The sequence below is a fragment of the Coregonus lavaretus genome (assembly GCF_964263955.1).
Source record: "Coregonus lavaretus genome assembly, chromosome: 36".
In the NCBI taxonomy this organism is placed as follows: Eukaryota; Metazoa; Chordata; class Actinopteri; order Salmoniformes; family Salmonidae; genus Coregonus; species Coregonus lavaretus.
Window position 1 is genome coordinate 29,698,810 of NC_140023.1, and position 20,278 is coordinate 29,719,087.

The window sequence follows — 20,278 nt, forward strand, 5'->3', positions numbered from 1 at the left end:
ATTTGAAACCTATAATATCTACTTGGATGAATGCTTGTTTGGCCCATTGTGTCAAGTCATTCCTGTTCACAAAGACCGTGTGCAGAAAGTAGTCCATCACAACTTTTTCCCACTGATCTTTGTCTATAGCGCCTGCTAAATTCAAGGCAGCAATGTTGTTGAGTGCAGTAGCAACACTTTTGCAATTCTCCATGGCTAATGTTATATCTTTCAAAAAAGCTGAGGTAGCATGAACACATACTGAGCAGCTCATGTTATAGACAGAAGCATGCTACATGGCAGACCAATCCGAACTCATCTCTCGGCATGTCCAGCCCTTTCATTATCTCAGCCAATCATGGTTAGCGGGAAGGTTCCTGTCTTTTTCTGTGGCTAAACAAACTACAATAAACAAATGTATTCATATTTACAGATGGCATACAAGTGTTTTATTAAGGCACATGAAAGTTCTCATGTTCCAGTAGGCATTTCTGCCCCCAAAATGAATTTAGATTTTTTTTTTTTAAATAAGATGTTCAAATGTCTCTTCTGTGAAGTAGTGACGTGCGACATACGGCTAGCTTCCTGAAACGGGTCACAATTACCTTAAATGGAATGTGTGACTTTCCTTGTCTATCAGTGTTTTGTGTTTTTGTGGACCCCAGGAAGAGTAGCTGCTTCTTTTGCAAAAGCTAATGGGGATCCAAATAAACCAATAAACCTGCTGGGGTACCTGTTTGTGGTTGTTTGGGGTTGTTTGTGGTACCTGTTTGTGCTTGTTTGGGGGGTTTTGTGGTTGTTTGGGGAACCGGTTTGAAGTTGTTTGGGGTACCTGTTTGTTGTTTTTTGGTTGTGATTGTGTTTTTTGGGGATTGCTTGAGGTTGTTTGGGGCACCTGTATGGGGTTGTTTGGGGTACCTGTTTGTGGTTGTTTGTGGTACCTGTTTGTGGTTGTTAGGGGTACCTGTTTGTTGTTGGTTGTGGTTGTTTGGGGTGGTTTGTGGTTGTTTGTGGATGTTTGTGGTATCTGTTTGTGGTTGTTTGTTTGGAGTTGTTTGGGGTTCCTGTTTGTGGTTGTGTGTGGTTGTTTGTGGTTGTTTGTGGTTGTTAGGGATAACTGTTTGCGGTTGTTTTGGGTTGTGTGTGCAAATAGTCCGGGTAGCCATTTGATTAGTTGTTCAGGAGTCTTATTGCTTGGGGATAGAAGCTGTTAAGAAGCCTATTTGACCTAGACTTGGCGCTCCAGTACCGCTTGCTGTGCGGTAGCAGAGAGAACAGTCTATGACTAGGGTGGCTGGAGTCTTTGACAATTTTTAGGGCCTTCCTTTGACACCGCCTGGTATAGAGGTCCTGGATGGCAGGAAGCTTGGCCCCAGTGATGTACTGGGCCGTACACACTACCCTCTGTAGTGCCTTGCGATCGGAAGCCGAGCAGTTGCCATACCAGGCAGCGATGCAACCAGTCAGGATGCTCTCGATGGTGCAGCTGTAGAACTTTTTTAGGATTTGAGGACCCATGCCAAATCTTTTCAGTCTCCTGAGGGGGAATAGGCTTTGTCGTGCCGTCTTCACGACTGTCTTGGTGTGTTTGGGCCATGATAGTTTGTTGGTGTTGTGGACACCAAGGAACTTGAAGCTCTCAACCAGCTCCACTACAGCACGTCAATGAGAATGGGGGCCTGCTCGGTCCTCCTTTTCCTGCAGTCCTTTGTCTTGATCACGTTGAGGGAGAGGTTGTTATCCTGGCACCACACGGCCAGGTCTCTGCCCTCCTCCCTATAGACTGTCTCATCATTGTCGGTGATCAGGCCTACCACTGTTGCGTCGTCGGCAAACTTAATGATGGTGTTGGAGTCGTGCCTGGCCATGCAGTCATGGGTGAACAGGGAGTACAGTAGGGGACTGAGCACGTACCCCGGAGGAGACCCTGTGTTGAGGATCAGCATGGCAGATGTGTTGTTACCTACCCATACCACCTGGGGGCAGCCCGTCAGGAAGTCCAGGATCCAGTTGCAGAGGGAGATGTTTAGTCCCAGGGTCCTTAGCTTAGTGATGAGCTTTGAGGGCACTATGGTGTTGAATGCTGAGCTGTAGTCAATGAGTAGCATTCTCACGTAGGTGTTCCTTTTGTCCAGGTGGGAAAGGGCAGTGTGGAGTGCAATAGAGATTGCATCATCTGTGGATCTGCTTGGGGAGTATGCAAATTGGAGTGGGTCTAGGGTTTCCGGGATAATGGTGTTGATGTGAGCCATGACCAGCCTTTCAAAGCACTTCATGGCTACAGACGTGAGTGCCATGTGTCTGTAGTAATTTAGGCAGGTTACCTTAGTGTTCTTGGGCACAGGGACTATGTTGGTCTGCTTGAAACATGTTGGTATTACAGACTCATTCAGGGACAGGTTGAAAATGTCAGTGAAGACACTTGCAAGTTGGTCAGCGAATGCTCGGAGTACACGTCCTGGTACTCCGTCTGGCCATGCGGCCTTTTGAATGTTGACCTGTTTAAAAGGTCTTACTCACAACGGCTACGGAGAGCATGATCACACAGTAAAAGATGAACATCTCAGAAATTATTTGTACTTACAGGTTTCACACATACACTATATATGCAAAGGTATGTGGACACCCCTCCCTTCAAATTAGTGGATTTGGCTATTTCAGCCACACCTGTTGCTGACAGGTGTATAAAATCGAGCACACAGCCATGCAATCTCCATAGACAAACATTGGCTGTAGAATGGCCTTACTAGAGAGCTCAGTGACTTTCAATGGGGCACCGTCATAGGATGCCACCTTTCCAACAAGTCAGTTTGTCAAATTTCTGCCCTGCTAGAGCTGCCCCAGTCAACTGTAAGTGCTGTTATTGTGAAGTGGAAACGTTTAGGAGCAACAATGGCTCAGTCGCGAAGTGGTAGGCCAAACAAGCTCACAGAACGGGACCGCCGAGTGCTGAAGCGCGTAAAAATCGTCTGTCCTCGGTTGCAACACTCACTACCGAGTTCCAAACTACCTCTGGAAGCAACATCAGTACAATAACTGTTCGTTGGGAGCTTCATGAAATGGGTTTCCATGGCCGAGCAGCTGCACACAGCGTCGGCTGGAGTGGTGTAAAGCTTGCCGACATTGGACTGTTGAGTAGTGGAAACGCGTTCTCTTGAGTGATGAATCACGATTCACCATCTGGCAGTCTGACGGACGAATATGGGTTTGGCGGATGCCAGGAGAACGCTACCTGCCCCTATGCATAGTGCCAACTGTAAAGTTTGGTGGAGGAGGGCTAATAGTCTGGGGCTGTTTTTCGTGGTTCGTGCTAGGCCCCTTAGTTCCAGTGAAAGGAAATCTTAGCGCTACAGCATACAATGACATTCTAGACAATTATGTGCTTCCAACTTTGTGGCAACAGTTTTGGGAAGCCCCTTTCCTATTTCAGCATGACAATGCCCCCGTGCACAAAGCGAGGTCCATACAGAAATGGTTTGTCGAGATCGGTGTGGAAGAACTTGACTGGCCTGCACAGAGCCCTGACCTCAACCCCATCGAACACCTTTGGGATGAATTGGAACGCCGACTGCGAGCCAGGCCTAATCGCCCAACATTGGTGCCTGACCTCAATAATGCTTGTGGCTGAATGGATGCAAATTCCCGCAGCAACTTCATATTAATGCCCATGATTTTGGAATGAGATGTTCGACGAGCAGTTGTCCACATACTTTTGGTCATGTAGTGTATAATAACAGATGAAATTGGCAAGATGAAATTGGCAATCATCTGATAGGTGACAGTATTATGAATTGTCAAATTGTGAATAAGAGACTGATGTAAGAGCAAATGATTTTTTACCAACGATTTAATGTTTCCAATCCTCCTACCATCACATGCAGTCCAGACATTTTGATTCCTATATACCACCGGAATGAGCAGAGCCTAAGCTTTTATCACACCTTCATTTGCCAAAGAACTCTACAAAATTAGCTGATGGGCTTTGTTTTGATATAGTATGTGTACTGCAAAATGAAATACAGTAACTTACTTGCCACTAGCTGCCTGTAAGTTACTGTCAAATTCACAGCAAACCTTTTAAAGTGAAGGTGTCTCCAGGGCATTTTTACTATTACGTATGCACATTCTCCCTACACCCTATGAGTTCATGTAAGTAATTCGAGTCTCTCCCCTCTCTCTTTTCAGCTATTTGCCAATGAGTCCATGTCAGACCATGTGGGTTTTGCCCGTATCTACATTGACCTGATCAATGAGAATGACAACCGGCCCATTTTCAGTAAACCTCTGTACAACACCAGTCTGCCTGAGAACACACCCAGCGGCACCTCCCTGCTACGCATCCAGGTAAGGTTATCACTGTAACACACACAGCTTGTCACTGGAGCACACTGTGGTATACATTTACATTTTAGTCATTTAGCAGACGCTCTTATCCAGAGTGACTTACAGTTAGTGAGTGCATATATTTTTTTTCATACTGGTCCCCCGTGGGAAACGGACCCACAACCCTGGCGTTGCAAACGCCATGCTCTACCAACTGAGCTACACGGGTATGGTGTATGTTGTGCTGTAACACCACTTGCCTAGGTACGCTCGTTACGATCTCCCCAAAGTATGGTGTACCCTACTGGAGCAGTAGGTTAGCTGGGAGACCCAGGTTCAAGACCATCAAAAGGCATTGCACTGTCCCATTTGCTGCATGCACCAATTGCTGTATGGTATACTGTAGCTACCTAAAAACAAGTTTAAATCTGATATTAACACACAGTGGCCAACCAATATCCTCAACAGAATGTTTTGATTGTATCAACATGATCAGGATCAGATATGGTCTCCAGGTGAATGACCCTCATTGATACACATCCTCAGTGTACAGAATGTGTGTGTTACTCATAGGGCCCATAGGGCTCTAGTCAAAAGTAGTGCACCAAATAGGGAATAGAGTGCCATTTGGGACACACACCCAGTTATCTGCACAGAGTCCCCATAATAACTGGATTATTATTCATGACCATTAATTACACACACACACTAACCTGTTCCAGTAGATACAAGAAGCGCAAAAAGCATACGGTGGAAAATCAATACTGTTTATAGACTGTGTGCTCATGAAATGGAAATTGCGACACACCCGGGCATTCTAACACCCGATAAATATTCTTAACGATGTTCGCTGTGCGCAGACACACACACACACACACACACACACACACACACACACACACACACACACACACACACACACACACACACACACAAAGTAAGTCAGACAGACACACACACACACACACACACACACACACACACATCGGGGACACACAAACACACTCACGCACACGCCGGACACATACTGCTGCACAGGCTGAGTTTTACATGTGTCCTGACTAATCCCTCATGCTTCCATGTAGCCTCGGTACAGTATGTCTGGTAACATTTTATAATAACTATCATGAATAAGCATGAATAAACAATGTATAAACTATTAACACATTTATTTATAAACATGTATAAACATTTATTAACAAGCATTTATAAGCATTATAAGCTGTCCATTCCATAAGCATTTAAATCATGTATAATTATTTGTAAAGCATATATACACATTTACAAGCATTTGTATAGGTGTATTCATGAACGTTATTATAAAGTGCTACTGTATGTTTTTCGCTCTGTCCTGCTATATCATTCTCTCTTCTCCTCCTCCCCCTTATTTCCCCCCTTCCTGTTTCCTCTCTCTCTCCCTCTTTCATCCCTCTCTTTATGAGGTTGTTGTACTGTAGTATCTAGCCAGTGAAGCCCAATTATTTTGCAGTTATTTCACACACAGCACTTCAGCACTTCAAAGCTCATCACCACTCACTAGTGTCAGAATGTCTGTATACACACTATACTGCATGTCATGACTTGGTGTGTGTGTGTGCGTGTAGGTGTTTCTGTCAGTGTGTATCATGTGCCCTGTGCACTCTAGTTTGGGGTAAATCATTTGAAAGCCAACCACTAGCCCTCTCCACTATTCTAGTACCACAGTTGTGTACTTCACCCTATGCGGTCAACAGCTGCTGTCCTCTGCAAACACAGACACACACACACACACACAATGAGTGACCGGCCATCTCCTCTGACTAAACAGATGTTTCCCCACTCCTCCAGCCTCTGTCCATAAATACCGGTTAGAGCTGGGACGGCTTTATGGCTGACACACCCACAAACACACACACAGTCACACTGCCTCATCCCTCACCGCCATCCCTCAAGGTTAGCACACAGCCAGACCAGAGAATCATCACCCTAGAGCGTGACGGACAGTCGCACACACACCTCACAAGTGTGTGTGTCTATTTCTGAGTGCAAGTGAATGTGTGCGTGTGCATCTGTGTGTACATGTAAGTGTGTTTGTCTGTCTGTCTGTCTGTCTATCTGTGTGCATGTGCACGTGTCCCTTCTTGTGCCTTTGCGTGTACTCGTGTGGTATGTGTGAATAAATGCCAGTGAATTAATTTCAATGAGTTAATGTACATGTTGGTATGTGTACGTGGCTCTGCGCTCTGTTTCTGTTCATTGTTGTGAACTAACGATTACAGAGGCCTATTTAATATGGGGAAGATATTGCTATTTGTTGGATATGCTCAGCCCTGATCAAACAACTGTATGACATCTTACTATCCTGTGCGTGCACAGAAATGTATTAATGATGCATTACTAATTCCTTAGATTAATATGAATGAAGTCTTCTAAACATTCTGCATAAAGATAAGCAATTTTACAGCACACAAAAAGTCCTGTTTAGAAATTGTATAATCATAAATAAACATTCTGAAATTGTAGATAACTGTTCTAATCAGCCACGGTTACCATAAGGGATATTCAATGTGATAAAGTGGGACTGACAGTACATACCGTATAATCTCTTAGCACTTCAGAGTGCCAATGTTAAATGTGAACAGACTTTTTAGGCAGTCATTGCCACACCAAGAACTCAGTGAACTAAGTCACAGACAGGGTGTGAACTGCACCAGATAGCAGAGAAATGACGTTTCAGCGCCACACGCGTGGACAGATACTCTAACTCCTCCAGCTCACAGGAGAGCTCAGGGTCGTGTTCATTGGGGCACATACCGTAAAAGGTTTAAAACTGCTTGTGACGGAAAACGAAAAGGATTCTTTCATATTGGACAAGTACAGATAGTACCTCTCCGTTTCTGACCATTGTCTTCTGTTTTGTGCCTACTGAACATGATCCAGCACTCTACCTGTGTGAGTCAGGTGTAAGTCAGTATGACAGTACTTGAAGGCTTATATTAGTCAGTCAGCCAGCCAGCTAGTCTGTCCATCCGTCCGTCTGTTGGTTCGTTTGTTTGTTCATTCGTTGGTTTGTCCGTTTGTTTGGTTGTTCGCTCGTTCATTTGTTTTGATGAGTCAGTTAGTTAGTCAGCTAGTTAGCTCATTCGTTCATTCATTAACATTATTATTGCCCTACATTTTATGGCCATGCCTCTAGTCTACAAGCTACCAGGGTGTTGTGCATTCCAGAGTTTAGTATGTGAGGTGGGTCTTTAGGGGGAGGTAGGGCAAAGTAGATATCATCCTTTATACTTAAATTATGTAAAGTATGTTAAGGGGCTTTTCCCAGTGGTTTCATAAAGTGCCAAAGGAGCACCAGAAATGTAATTGAAATGCTTTGTTTATGTTAATATTTATGATTCAACTGATTATGGTTTAAACAGATGTACAAGCCTTCCTCAATGATTACTCAATGCCCCGTCTTGCAGCCCCCCCCATACACACACATTCACGCACGCACACACAAATGCCCGCGCACACACAAACTCTCTCTCTCTGACACACACGGATATGTTCACACACACAAACATAAGCACACACACACAGATGGAGAGCAGCACAGACCGCAGACCGTTTCATATTTATCAGCTGCAGTTTTACTTCTCATTATAAATATCTATTTTGATTTACTCTCTGTCCCGGTCTCTCTCTCCATCTCAGTCTCTTTCTCACCCTGGAGAGTTTAGACTCTGGCATCTCCTCATATCAGTAAAATTGCTCTTTGTTTTCTCCCCCTCCTTGGGTTTGAGTGTGTTTGTATTCTTTCATTTCTTATTCATTGCCTCCAATTGTATTTTCAGTCTCTCACTTTCCTTTAGCCATTGTAGCACTAATGGATTTTGGCAAAAGAGGGTCATAATGACACAAAACAAATCCCCCTCGTCCTTGACCTTTCCTAAATAAGTCTATACAACACACTGTCGTAGTTAGAATCTTAATATCACAAACAGAACTGGAGTTATAACCAGTTTTAGGAGGGCATGTCATTTTCTGAATGGTCCCCCCCCCCCCCCCCCCATTGCCCCTCCTTCTCCCGACAGTTAAAGGTGCCGTGCCCAGTTGATAATTACCTCGATAATTGCCTCAAAACTAACCTAAACTGTACTGAAACTAATGTCATACATATAACAACAGATTAAATAAATGTAGTAAAGTGTGATAGGGGAGAAAGGGGGAGAATGGGTGAGTTGAGGAGAGAGGGGAAGTGAACGATGCCAAGAAAACAAGCCTGGTCGGCACCATGAACAAAGCGAGACGGGAGCTCCCTCCTTCTGCGCAAAACAAGGCACCTGCACAGCAGCTGAACTCCACAACAGTGCTGAAAAATTGACAAGACAACACTCACACTTAACAAATGCAAGGCAAGAAAGAATGTTTGTGTCATGAGCACCATGCACCTGACAGTTGCCATCGACAGGGACACAATAAAGAGAAAAACTGAGACTATTACACACTACAACTGAACAAAGGCATGTCAACATTACATAATATGCATCACCATATGTTGTGACAATTTGCTTTGGAAAATCTAAGAATTCTAAGTAGCCAATGAATGTCACCAGATAAGTGGATGGTAGCAAATAGACGTTTTCTTTACGTACCTCAAACTTAGATATAGGGGTTACCTTGAATGAATGAATGTTGATCCGTAAAGTTGACTGTAGTAATCCTTTGTATCTTGTTTGGCGTTTTTTGAATTTGTTTGTGATGGTTTGATTGCAGAACCGTGATCTCTCTCACAATCCACACACACACCATATATTCAAACACCTGTGTCTTTATAGATCACCTGATGTGTTTACCACCACTATGTGTCTTCCCCTAGTGGTTGGGAGTGTAATTGCCCTAACTAATACCATAGTATAAGATATGCCCAAATTGTTTTCAACATACCGGCCCCTAATTGCGACCAACAATTACCCAAAACATAAACTAAGGAGCCAATAAAGTAAAATGTGAGCGTGAATCTTCATTCTTCTGTGGGTCAGATTTCTTCACAAGTCCCTCTGTACCCTCTTGGAGTAGACAGATCTTGGTAACAGGTCTGTCCAGTTCTCCTGTTTTGGTTTTCAGTCTCACAGACCAGACGTTTCTTGTCAGGGTAGGTTTCCAACACCTTTCCCATCAGCCACGACCGTCTTGGAGCAGTAGGATCCATGATGATGGCTAGGTCTCCCATGGAAAAACATATCTTCCGCTTCTGTCTTTCTTGTAACAATGGTAGATACTCCTTCACCCACCGTTTCCAGAATAGATTAGCCAAGTAATTAACTTCTCTCCACCTTCTCCTGGTGTAGAGATCACTGTCTTGAAACAGTCAAGAAACAGTCATTCAGAATTGCCTCCCCTTCACACAAAACGATATGAAAGACCTCATCATCCACAGTTCGTTGTTGTAGAATAGAGTAGAGCACTTTTCTCACCAGACAAATAAGATGCACCCACACCATGATGCGAACCAGAAGGAGAATTGAAGTTCCAGTTAATTTCCTTTGATAGCAAGGCACCCTGTATCTTGCTGTGGTCCAGTGGCCAATGCTTCTCTGAGCTCTCGTTCAGCTCCAATGAAATTCGGGCCATTATCTGACCTTATGTGAGACACTTGACCTCGTCGACACATGAATCTTTGCACAACATTAATACAGGCATCAGTGTCCAACGAATAAGTCACTTCAAGGTGCATTGCTCTGCTTGCCATGCAAGTGAAAATGACACCATTTCTCTTGACCATACTGGGTGTGCCCTCTCTTGACTTCAACAGGCCCAAATCAACCCCCACATTTGTGAAAGGAGGTACACTACCGTTCAAAAGTTTGGGGTCACTTAGAAATGTCCTTGTTTTCCAGACAACATACATGAAATGAGTTTGAATAGGAAATATAGCTAAATGAATAGGAAATGTAGTCATTGACAAGGTTAGAAATAATGATTTTTAATTGAAATAATAATTGTGTCCTTCAAACTTTGCTTTCGTCAAAGAATCCTCCATTTGCAGCAATTACAGCCTTGCAGACCTTTGGCATTCTAGTTGAGGTAATCTGAAGAGATTTCACCCCATGCTTCCTGAAGCACCTCCCACAAGTTGGATTAGCTTGATGGGCACTTCTTACATACCATACGGTCAAGCTGCTCCCACAACAGCTCAATAGGGTTGAGATCCTGTGACTGTGCTGGCCACTCCATTATAGACAGAATACCAGCTGACTGCTTCTTCCCTAAATAGTTATTGCATAGTTTGGAGCTGTGCTTTGGGTCATTGTTCTGTTGTAGGAGGAAATTGGCTCAAATCAAGTGCCGTTCACAGGGTATGGCATGGCATTGCAAAATGGAGTGATAGCCTTCCTTCTTCAAGATCCCTTTTCCCCTGTACAAATCTCCCACTTTACCACCACCAAAGCACCCCCAGACCATCACATTGCCTCCACCATGCTTGACAGATGGCATCAAGCACTCCTCCAGCATCTTTTAATTTGGTCTGCATCTCACAAATGTTCTTCTTTGTGATCCGAACACCTCAAACTTCGATTCGTCTGTCCATAACGCTTTTTTCCAATCTTCCTCTGTCCAGTGTCTGTGTTCTTTTGCCCATCTTAATCTTTTCTTTTTATTGACCAGTCATTTTCTTTGCAACTCTGCCAAGAGTTGACTCTGGTTAGACTGTAAACTCTCCTTCCAGACTCACATTATGAACCTCCAATCCAAAGTTAAATCCAGAATCGGCTTCCTATTTCGCAAAAACACCTCCTTCACTCATGCTGCCAAACATGCCCTCGTAAAACTGACTATCCTACCGATCCTTGACTTTGGCGATGTCATTTACAAAATAGCCTCCAACACTCTACTCAGCAAATTGGATGTAGTCTATCATAGTACCATCCGTTTTGTCTCCAAAGCCCCATACACTACCCACCACTGTGACCTGTACGCTCTTGTTGGCTGGTCCTCATTACATGTTTGTCGTCAAATCCACTGGCTTCAGGCCATCTATAAATCACTGCTAGGCAAATCCCAGCCTTATCTTAGCTCATTGGTCACCATAGCAATACCCACCTGTAGTATGCGCTCCAGCAGGTATATCTGTCACGGAATCAGCCGAGGCTGCTCCTCCTCCTTGCTCGGGCAGGCTTCGGCGTTCGTCGTCCCCGGAGTACTAGCTGCCACCGATCTATGTTTCGGTGTTTGACTTGTTTTGTCCTGATTGTGTACACCTGTTCCCCATTATGTTGTATTGTATTACCTATTTAACCCTCTGTAGTTCATTGTGTGTTGTGTGTTATTGTATTCGTCATCGGCAGTGTTTCGTGTGCGGGTTGTTTATCCTCCTTATATGGAGATTGTTTTTCTACTCTGGTTACTTTCGAGTAAAGTACGTTTCCAGTAAGCTCTGTGTCCTGCGTTTGACTTCGCCTACCGCATTTCACCGTCGCACTCTGACAATATCTCACTGGTCATCCCCAAAGCCAACACCTCCTTTGGCCGCCATTCCTTCCAGTTCTCTGCTGCCAATGACTGGAACGAATTGCAAAAATCTCTGAAGCTGGAGACTCTTATCTCCCTCACTAACTTTAAGCATCAGTTGTCAGACCACCTTACCGATCACTGCACCTGTACACATCCCATCTGAAATTAGCCCACCCAACTACCTCATCCCTATATTGTTATTTATTTTGCTCATTTGCACCCCAGTATCTCTATTTGCACATCATCTCTTGCACATCTATCATTCCAGTGTTAATACTAATTGTAATTATTTTGCACTATAGCCTATTTATTGCCTTACCTCCATAACTTGCTACATTTGTACACACTGTATATATATTTTCTGTTGTATTTTTTGACTTTATGTTTTGTTTTACCCCCATATGTAACTCTGTGTTGTTGTTTTTAATCGCACTGCTTTGCTTTATCTTGGCCAGGTCGCAGTTGTAAATGAGAACTTGTTCTCAACTGGCTTACCTGGTTAAATAAAGGTGAAAGAAAAAAATTAATAAAAGAAGGTCAGCATCCCGGAGTCACCTCTTCACTGTTGATGTTGAGACTGGTGTTTTGCAGGTACTATTTAATGAAGCTGCCAGTTGAGGACCTGTGAGGCATCTGTTTCTCAAACTAGACACTCTGTCCTCTTGCTCAGTTGTGCACCGGGGCCTTCCACTCCTCTTTATATTCTGGTTAGAGTCAGTTTGTGCTGTTCTCTGAAGGGAGTAGTACACAGCGTTGTACGCGATCTTCAGTTTCTTGGCAATTTCTCGCATGGAATAGCCTTCATTTCTCAGAACATGAATAGACTGATGAGTTTCAGAAGAAAGTTATTTGTTCCTTGCCATTTTGAGCCTGTAATCGAACCAACAATTGCTGATGCTTCAGATACTCAACTAGTCTCAAGAAGGCCAGTTTTATTTATTCTTTAATCAGCACAACCGTTTTCAGCTGTGCTAACATAAATGCAAACAGGTTTTCTAATGATCAATTAGCCTTTTAAAATGATAAACTTGGATTAGCAAACACAACGTGCCATTGGAACACAGGACTGATGGTTGCTGATAATGGACCTCTGTACGCCTATGTAGATATTCCGTAAAAAATCAGCCTTTTTCCAGCTACAATAGCCACTTACAAAATTAACAATGTCTACACTGTATTTCTGATCAATGTTATGTTATTTTAATGGACTTTAATGCTTTTCTTTCGAAAAACAAGGACATTTTTAAGTGACCCCAAACTTTTGAACGGTAGTGTAGGTCAGGAACAATCCTTTCTTGTAGCAAATCTGCCATCTTCAGTTTTCCAACCTTCCTTTGGTGACGGCAACAGAGTAATTTTTTCTGCAGGCGGTATTGGATCATGAGTTGGCACTCATGATCCAATACATCTTTAGAAGTGTAGATAACATGTGGTTCCTTCCAGAAGGTCCCAGCTGCTTGTGAATATGCTGTAGGATGACTTTTGATACATGTTGATCCTTTGACAGTATAACTGGGTGCTTCACCTCTTCAGGCATGGCCGCCTTACTGAGTCTGCCTCCCACTCTTAACACGCCATCTTCCAGCACAGAATCCAGTTTCACAATATCATTGGCACAAAGGGGGGTCCAATGAGGCCTATCTTGGGTTAAAACAGATTTGCCTCACTGAGACAGATTTCACTCACTAAGACAGATTTCCCTCACTAAGATCCGTGTTCCTCTCATTGTCTTACGTCAGATAGCAAGTCGATTCCGCCTGCATTGATCTGTCTCATATCTCGCAAAGGGTAATGGGATAGCTTGAAAGTAGTTTGGCTTCAATGTGCTGTGACATCACTTAATGAACCCCATTTCATGCTCAAAACATGTTGAATTAATCTAAGTTAAAACAATACATCTGTAAATAATGTTGATGTTTTTTCGGTGAGGAAGTCTTAGTTGCACCATTTCACATCTAGCTAAGGAGTTGTGTGCTTCAATTAACAGTATTTCTGAAGTTTGAGAATGTGCACAAAAGCTAGCTTAAATTTGTCTAACATACATTAGCTAGCTTGCTAGCTGAGCCAGTCACACTTCATATGAAACGATGTTGCTAACCAATCAGCTACCTATCTAGTGCTCCATACACAATGCTAAATGATTCAAACAAAAGCTAGCTAGCTAGCTATTGTAGTAGCTAGCTAACATTATTATGAGTTTGCATGAAGCAGCTGTTCTGCTGCAAGTCATTGCAGTGCTCAGGTGATCCAACAATACAAAGTAATGTTAGTGATCGTGGAGAAATGCTGATCTATGGACTGATTTCTGATAACAGTCTCTCTTAATTATGGGGCTGCATGTCTACAACTTCAGGGTAATTTAAACAAGCTAGCTAAGCAAGCTCTTTATGTAAGGTACAGCTAGCTTGCTAATGTTATGTCAGTAAGCTAGCTAGCTAACATTACAACAAGTTAGCTAAGCTGCTGATCAAGTCACTGGCGGCCAACGTGCTTGCACATTATTTTCGCAGTAGGTAGCCACTGTTTTGTTTTTATTTTATCACAACTGTAAGTTATTAAATCACTGTCACAATGTGTGTAACGAGTTAGCTAGTTTGCTATTCTGCCTATTTCGTAGAGATTTAATGAGAGAACATTGATATAAAAAATTAGTAACTATGTTTTCATTGTTGAATGGCAGTTGCTCAGGAATTCTAACATTTTAGGATGAGTTTCGCATCATACAAGACAGATTGGTTGAAGGACGTAAGACAATTTGTTCCTCTGTGATGTTCAACAACATACTGAGAGCTAACTTACAACATATATAGTACCTCTCAGCCTGTGTATACAGTGGATCAGAAAGATATAGGATGTAGACAATATATTTTACCTCTTCTCCTCTTTTCATTATTATAGCCTTTCTCTGCATCAGAATATAAATCAGATTTTCTCTCAGAATGGTTTCCCTCACTAAGACAGATTTCCCTCTCTAAGAATCATGTTCCTCTGCTCCTCTATCTATCTATCATGCTGTGAACTTAACCGTAATCCTAACCCTACCACATCTCATCACAGCAAGGTTCCTGCAGGAGGTGACATTCAGCTGGGAGCAGCATTGGACAACAATGTTGATGAAAATGGCAACACCAATCAGAATGCATTGATCAGTGTTATGAGGCAAAATGAAATGCAAAATGAAATGACAGAGCTTGTTGTGCACGAGCAGAAATTGTCTTTACTACCTGCCAGAGATATCCCTGTGTTTGGAGCAATTCCATTGCAGTACCAGTTGTTCATCACTGCTACCGAACATGGGATTGAGTCCAAAACAGCCTATACAGGCTATGTTATCTGGAGCAATTCATCACTGGCCAACCAAGAGACCTGGTGTGTAGTTGCCAGCATATGGACCCAAGAAGCAGATACAATGAAGCAAAGCGGCTGCTGAAGAGACATTCTGGTGATGAAGAAGGCCCTAGGATGGAGAAGGTCCTAGGATGGAGAAAGTCCTAGGATGGAGAAGGCCCTAGGTTGGGCTGTTATCAAACCTGAAGATGGGGCAGCAATGCAGGCCTACTCATTGTTGCTGCAACGCTATGCAAGCTATCCAGTACATGCAAGAGTTAGACAACCCCTCAAATATGATGTCATTAATCTACAAGCTGCCATTTAAGCTTAGAGACAAATGGAGGTACACTGCATGTGACCATCTCGAGCAAAGAGGTCAAAGAGCTGGTTGACTTCCTTGAGTGGCAAGCCAGAGTGGCACTGACCCTAATTTCTATTTTTATTTTCAATCTTTTTTTTTCTTTTTTTTTTTTGTGGGTAGATCAGCTTAGTATTGCAGATAGATTGTAACTTCCATCAATGTAATTGTCTGCATAACTTCCAATCCCCCATGTTTATATATATATATATATATATATATATATATATATATATATATACAGTGGGGAGAACAAGTATTTGATACACTGCCGATTTTGCAGGTTTTCCTACTTACAAAGCATGTAGATGTCTGTAATTTTTATCATAGGTACATTTCAACTGTGAGAGACGGAATCTAAAACAAAAATCCAGAAAATCACATTGTATGATTTTTAAGTAATTAATTGGCATGACATAAGTATTTGATCACCTACCAACCAGTAAGAATTCCGGCTCTCACAGACCTGTTAGTTTTTCTTTAAGAAGCCCTCCTGTTCTCCACTCATTACCTGTATTAACTGCACCTGTTTGAACTCGTTACCTGTATAAAAGACACCTGTCCACACACTCAATCAAACAGTCTCCAACCTCTCCACAATGGCCAAGACCAGAGAGCTGTGTAAGGACATCAGGGATAAATTTGTAGACCAGCACAAGGCTGGGATGGGCTACATGACAATAGGCAAGCAGCTTGGTGAGAAGCCAACAACTGTTGGCGCAATTATTAGAAAATGGAAGAAGTTCAAGATGACGGTCAATCACCCTCAGTCTGGGACTCCATGCAAGATTTCACCTCATGGGGCATCAATGATCATGAGGAAGGTGAGGGATCAGCCCAGAACTACACAGCAGGACCTGGTCAATGACCTGAAGAGAGCTGGGACCACAGTCTCAAAGAAAACCATTAGTAACACACTACGCCGTCATGGATTAAAATCCTGCAGCGCACGCAAGGTCCCCCTGCTCAAGCCAGCGCATGTCCAGGCCCGTCTGAAGTTTGCCAATGACCATCTGGATGATCCAGAGGAGGAATGGGAGAAGGTCATGTGGTTTGATGAGACAAAAATAAAGCTTTTTGGTCTAAACTCCACTCGTCGTGTTTGGAGGAAGAAGAAGGATGAGTACAACCCCAAGAACACCATCCCAACCGTGAAGCATGGAGGTGGAAACATCATTCTTTGGGGATGCTTTTCTGCAAAGGGGACAGGACGACTGCACCGTATTGAGGGGAGGATGGATGGTGCCATGTATCGCGAGATCTTGGCCAACAACCTCCTTCCCTCAGTAAGAGCATTGAAGATGGGTCGTGGCTGGGTCTTCCAGCATGACAACGACCCGAAACACACAGCCAGGGCAACTAAGGAGTGGCTCCGTAAGAAGCATCTCAAGGTCCTGGAGTGGCCTAGCTAGTCTCCAGACCTGAACCCAATAGAAAATCTTTGGAGGGAGCTGAAAGTCCGTATTGCCCAGCGACAGCCCCGAAAACTGAAGGATCTGGAGAAGGTCTGTATGGAGGCGTGGGCCAAAATCCCTGCTTCAGTGTGTGCAAACCTGGTCAAGACCTACAGGAAACGTATGATCTCTGTAATTGCAAACCAAGGTTTCTGTACCAAATATTAAGTTCTGCTTTTCTGATGTATCAAATACTTATGTCATGCAATAAAATGCAAATTAATTACTTACAAATCATACAATGTGATTTTCTGGATTTTTTTGTTAGATTCCGTCTCTCACAGTTGAAGTGTACCTATGATAGAAATTACAGACCTCTACATGCTTTGTAAGTAGGAAAACCTGCAAAATCGGCAGTGTATCAAATACTTGTTCTCCCCACTGTATATATATATATATATACATACATACATACATACATACATACATACATACATACACACACATACACACATACATACATACATACATACATACATACATACATACATACATACATACATACATACATATATACATATATACATACATACATACATACATACATACATACATACATACATACATACATACATACATACATACATACATACATATACATATATATATATATATATATATATATATATATATATATATATATACATACATACACACACACATACACATACATACACATATACACACATACACACACACATACATACATATATACATACACATACATATCCTTAAAAAATATATATATATAGTCCCCTTTATTACTTTCCAACCCCGCCACCCTTTCCCCACTTGGAGTAAACTAGTGAACAACAACGCTTAGGCCTCTACTTCCAGCCCATACCCACTATCTACATTTTATGGACACTCAATTTTACAGTAATTATATTTTGTTTGTTCTTTCTCCTGAACTTCTTCTACTCTCAACCTCTCCGATCATTTTCATGATGTCCATCCGGTTTGCTTCTTTATGCCATATCTTTCTAACTGTGCTCCTTCACAAAAGCTCCCAACCTAACACCCATACACTTATTATGGACACAGCGTGCCTACATTATTAGTTATCTTGTTATTGTTTGTTGTTAGTTGTTATTAGTCCCATCCTTCAATTCCATTCAACACCTCCCATCTATCTTTTAAAAACATCCATATAGGATTTCTATTTGCCATATATATTTCAACTGTACTGTGATGTCTTACAAAAGTTCTGAACCTTTCTATTCTCATTGTTTATACAGATTGTGAATTGAAAATAAACATTTTTGCTAATAGTATTATTATGTTATTGATCGATTGACTATGACTTTTCAGATCACCCAGTAGTGCTATCTGCAGGGTTAGCTCCAGGTAAATATTGCAATCCTTTAGCCATTCCTGGACCTGTGTCCAAAAACAAGCTACAAATGGACAGTACCAAAACAAATGATCTAATGATTCTGTCTCTTCGCAGCAAAATCTGCAGAGCTGGGAAGATTGTATCCCCCATTGAATAACATTATATTGTTAGCAAGAATTGTATATAATAATTTATATTGAAAGATTCTAAGTTTTGAATCCAGTGTCGTTTTGCGTATCAGTTCATAAACACTATGCCATGGGATCGGTACGTCAAAAATCTCTTCCCAACTATTTTGCAATCTATATGGGACGGCTGTCAATCCCTTGGTCCTTAAATGAAACTGATATACCTTTTTATTTATCATAGTTTTCATTAACCAATTATGTTCGTTAATGCAAGGCCGACAGGCAAGTTCCTTACTTTCTCCTCCTTCCACTTTCCTCTTCCATTTTTGCGGTAAGGCTGCAATTATTTGGTTGTAATTTTGGGTAGAGCAGACATTTCCATATGTTTTGTTAGCTGCATGTGCGACATAACTCCACCAGTCCTACCGATGATATCATTTACAAAGATTATACCTTTTTTAAACATTTTGTCAATAAAATAGTTTTTTTGTCAATTAGTATATTTGAGTTTAACCACAATATTTGTTGCATTATTTGTTCTCTCGTTTCTGGAGGATTAAATTGAAATTGCAACCAACTTTCTATGGCTCGTTTTAGAAATAGTGATATTTGGGAGATTATTTCCTTTTCAAATAACTGAAAGTGAGAGGTTGTAATCTGAATAAAGGGAAAAAGGCCTTTCTTGAACATGGGGTGAGACAATCTTACTAATTAGCTAGAGAACCAGTACGGATTTAAGTATAACTTTTGTATGACTGAAGCTTTTAGTGATAGGTCTAATTCTTTAAGAATTAATCATTTCTGTCCTCCGAATTCATATTCATTATATAAATAGGCCCATTTAATTTTGTCTGGCTTGCCGTTCCAAATAAAATGGAATATTTTTTTCTCATATCATTTAAAAAACTGTTCGCTAGGCGTAGGCAAGACCTACGCCTAGTGCTTCTACACCTGCATTACTAGCTGTTTGGGGTTTTAGGCTGGGTTTCTGTACAGCACTTCGAGATATTAGCTGATGTAAGAAGGGCTATATAAAATAAAATTGATTGATTGATTGATAAGGAAATAGGTAAACTGGGATAATGCTAAAGAGTTAATTAGGGTGATTTTTCCACAAATTGACAGGCACCCACCTTTCCATGGTATCAAGATCTTATCTATTTTTGCAAACTTTCTATAATAATTTTTTGAAGTGAGATCATTTCCTTTGGGATATGTATTCAGAGTATATCCACATCACCATCAGACCATTTTATTGGTAAACTACATGGCAATCTAAAAATTGTAATTTTTATTAATCCAATACATAATATAGTATATTTGTCATAATTTGGTTGTAATCCAGAGAGGTTAGAAAATGTATCTAGATCCTCTATGAGGCTGTGGAGTGATTCTAGTTGTGGATTTAAAAGAAAACATGAATCATCAGCGTACAATGACACCTTTGTTTTTAAGCCCTGGATTTCTAATCCCCTGATATTATTGTTGGATCTGATTTTAATATCTAACATCTCGATGGCCACAATAAATAGATATGCCAATAGTGGAAAACCTTGTTTCACTCCTCTTGACAGTTTAAAGCATTTTGAGAAATAGCCATTATTTACTAGGGTTACTATACATGATTTTGACCCATTTTATAGAGATTCACCAAAATTGAAATGCTCCAGGCATTTATATATAAACCCCAGTCGTACTTTATCAAATGCCTTTTCGAAGTCTGCTATGAATAGCAGGCCTGGTTTCTCCGATTTTCCATAATGTTCTTTTGTTTCGAATACTTGCCTTATATTATCTCCAATGTATCTTCCTTGTAAAAAATCTGTCTGATTAGAATGAATAATATCCGACAATACCTTATTAATTCTATGCGCTATACATTTTGCTAGAA

The 20,278-nt window shown here is 41.7% G+C and overlaps 1 protein-coding gene across 1 annotated transcript in view; it reads left to right on the forward strand.

The window, feature by feature from the left end:
* Positions 1 to 20,278, forward strand: part of cdh23 (cadherin-related 23) — a gene marked incomplete at both ends in the record, with an annotated part of 695,931 nt that overhangs the window by 377,737 nt on the left and 297,916 nt on the right. Inside the window, one exon of the mRNA XM_084153635.1 lies at positions 4,165 to 4,323. Within this exon, the coding sequence (XP_084009761.1) occupies positions 4,165 to 4,323 (159 nt within the window). The remainder of the gene's footprint in view (positions 1 to 4,164; positions 4,324 to 20,278) is intronic.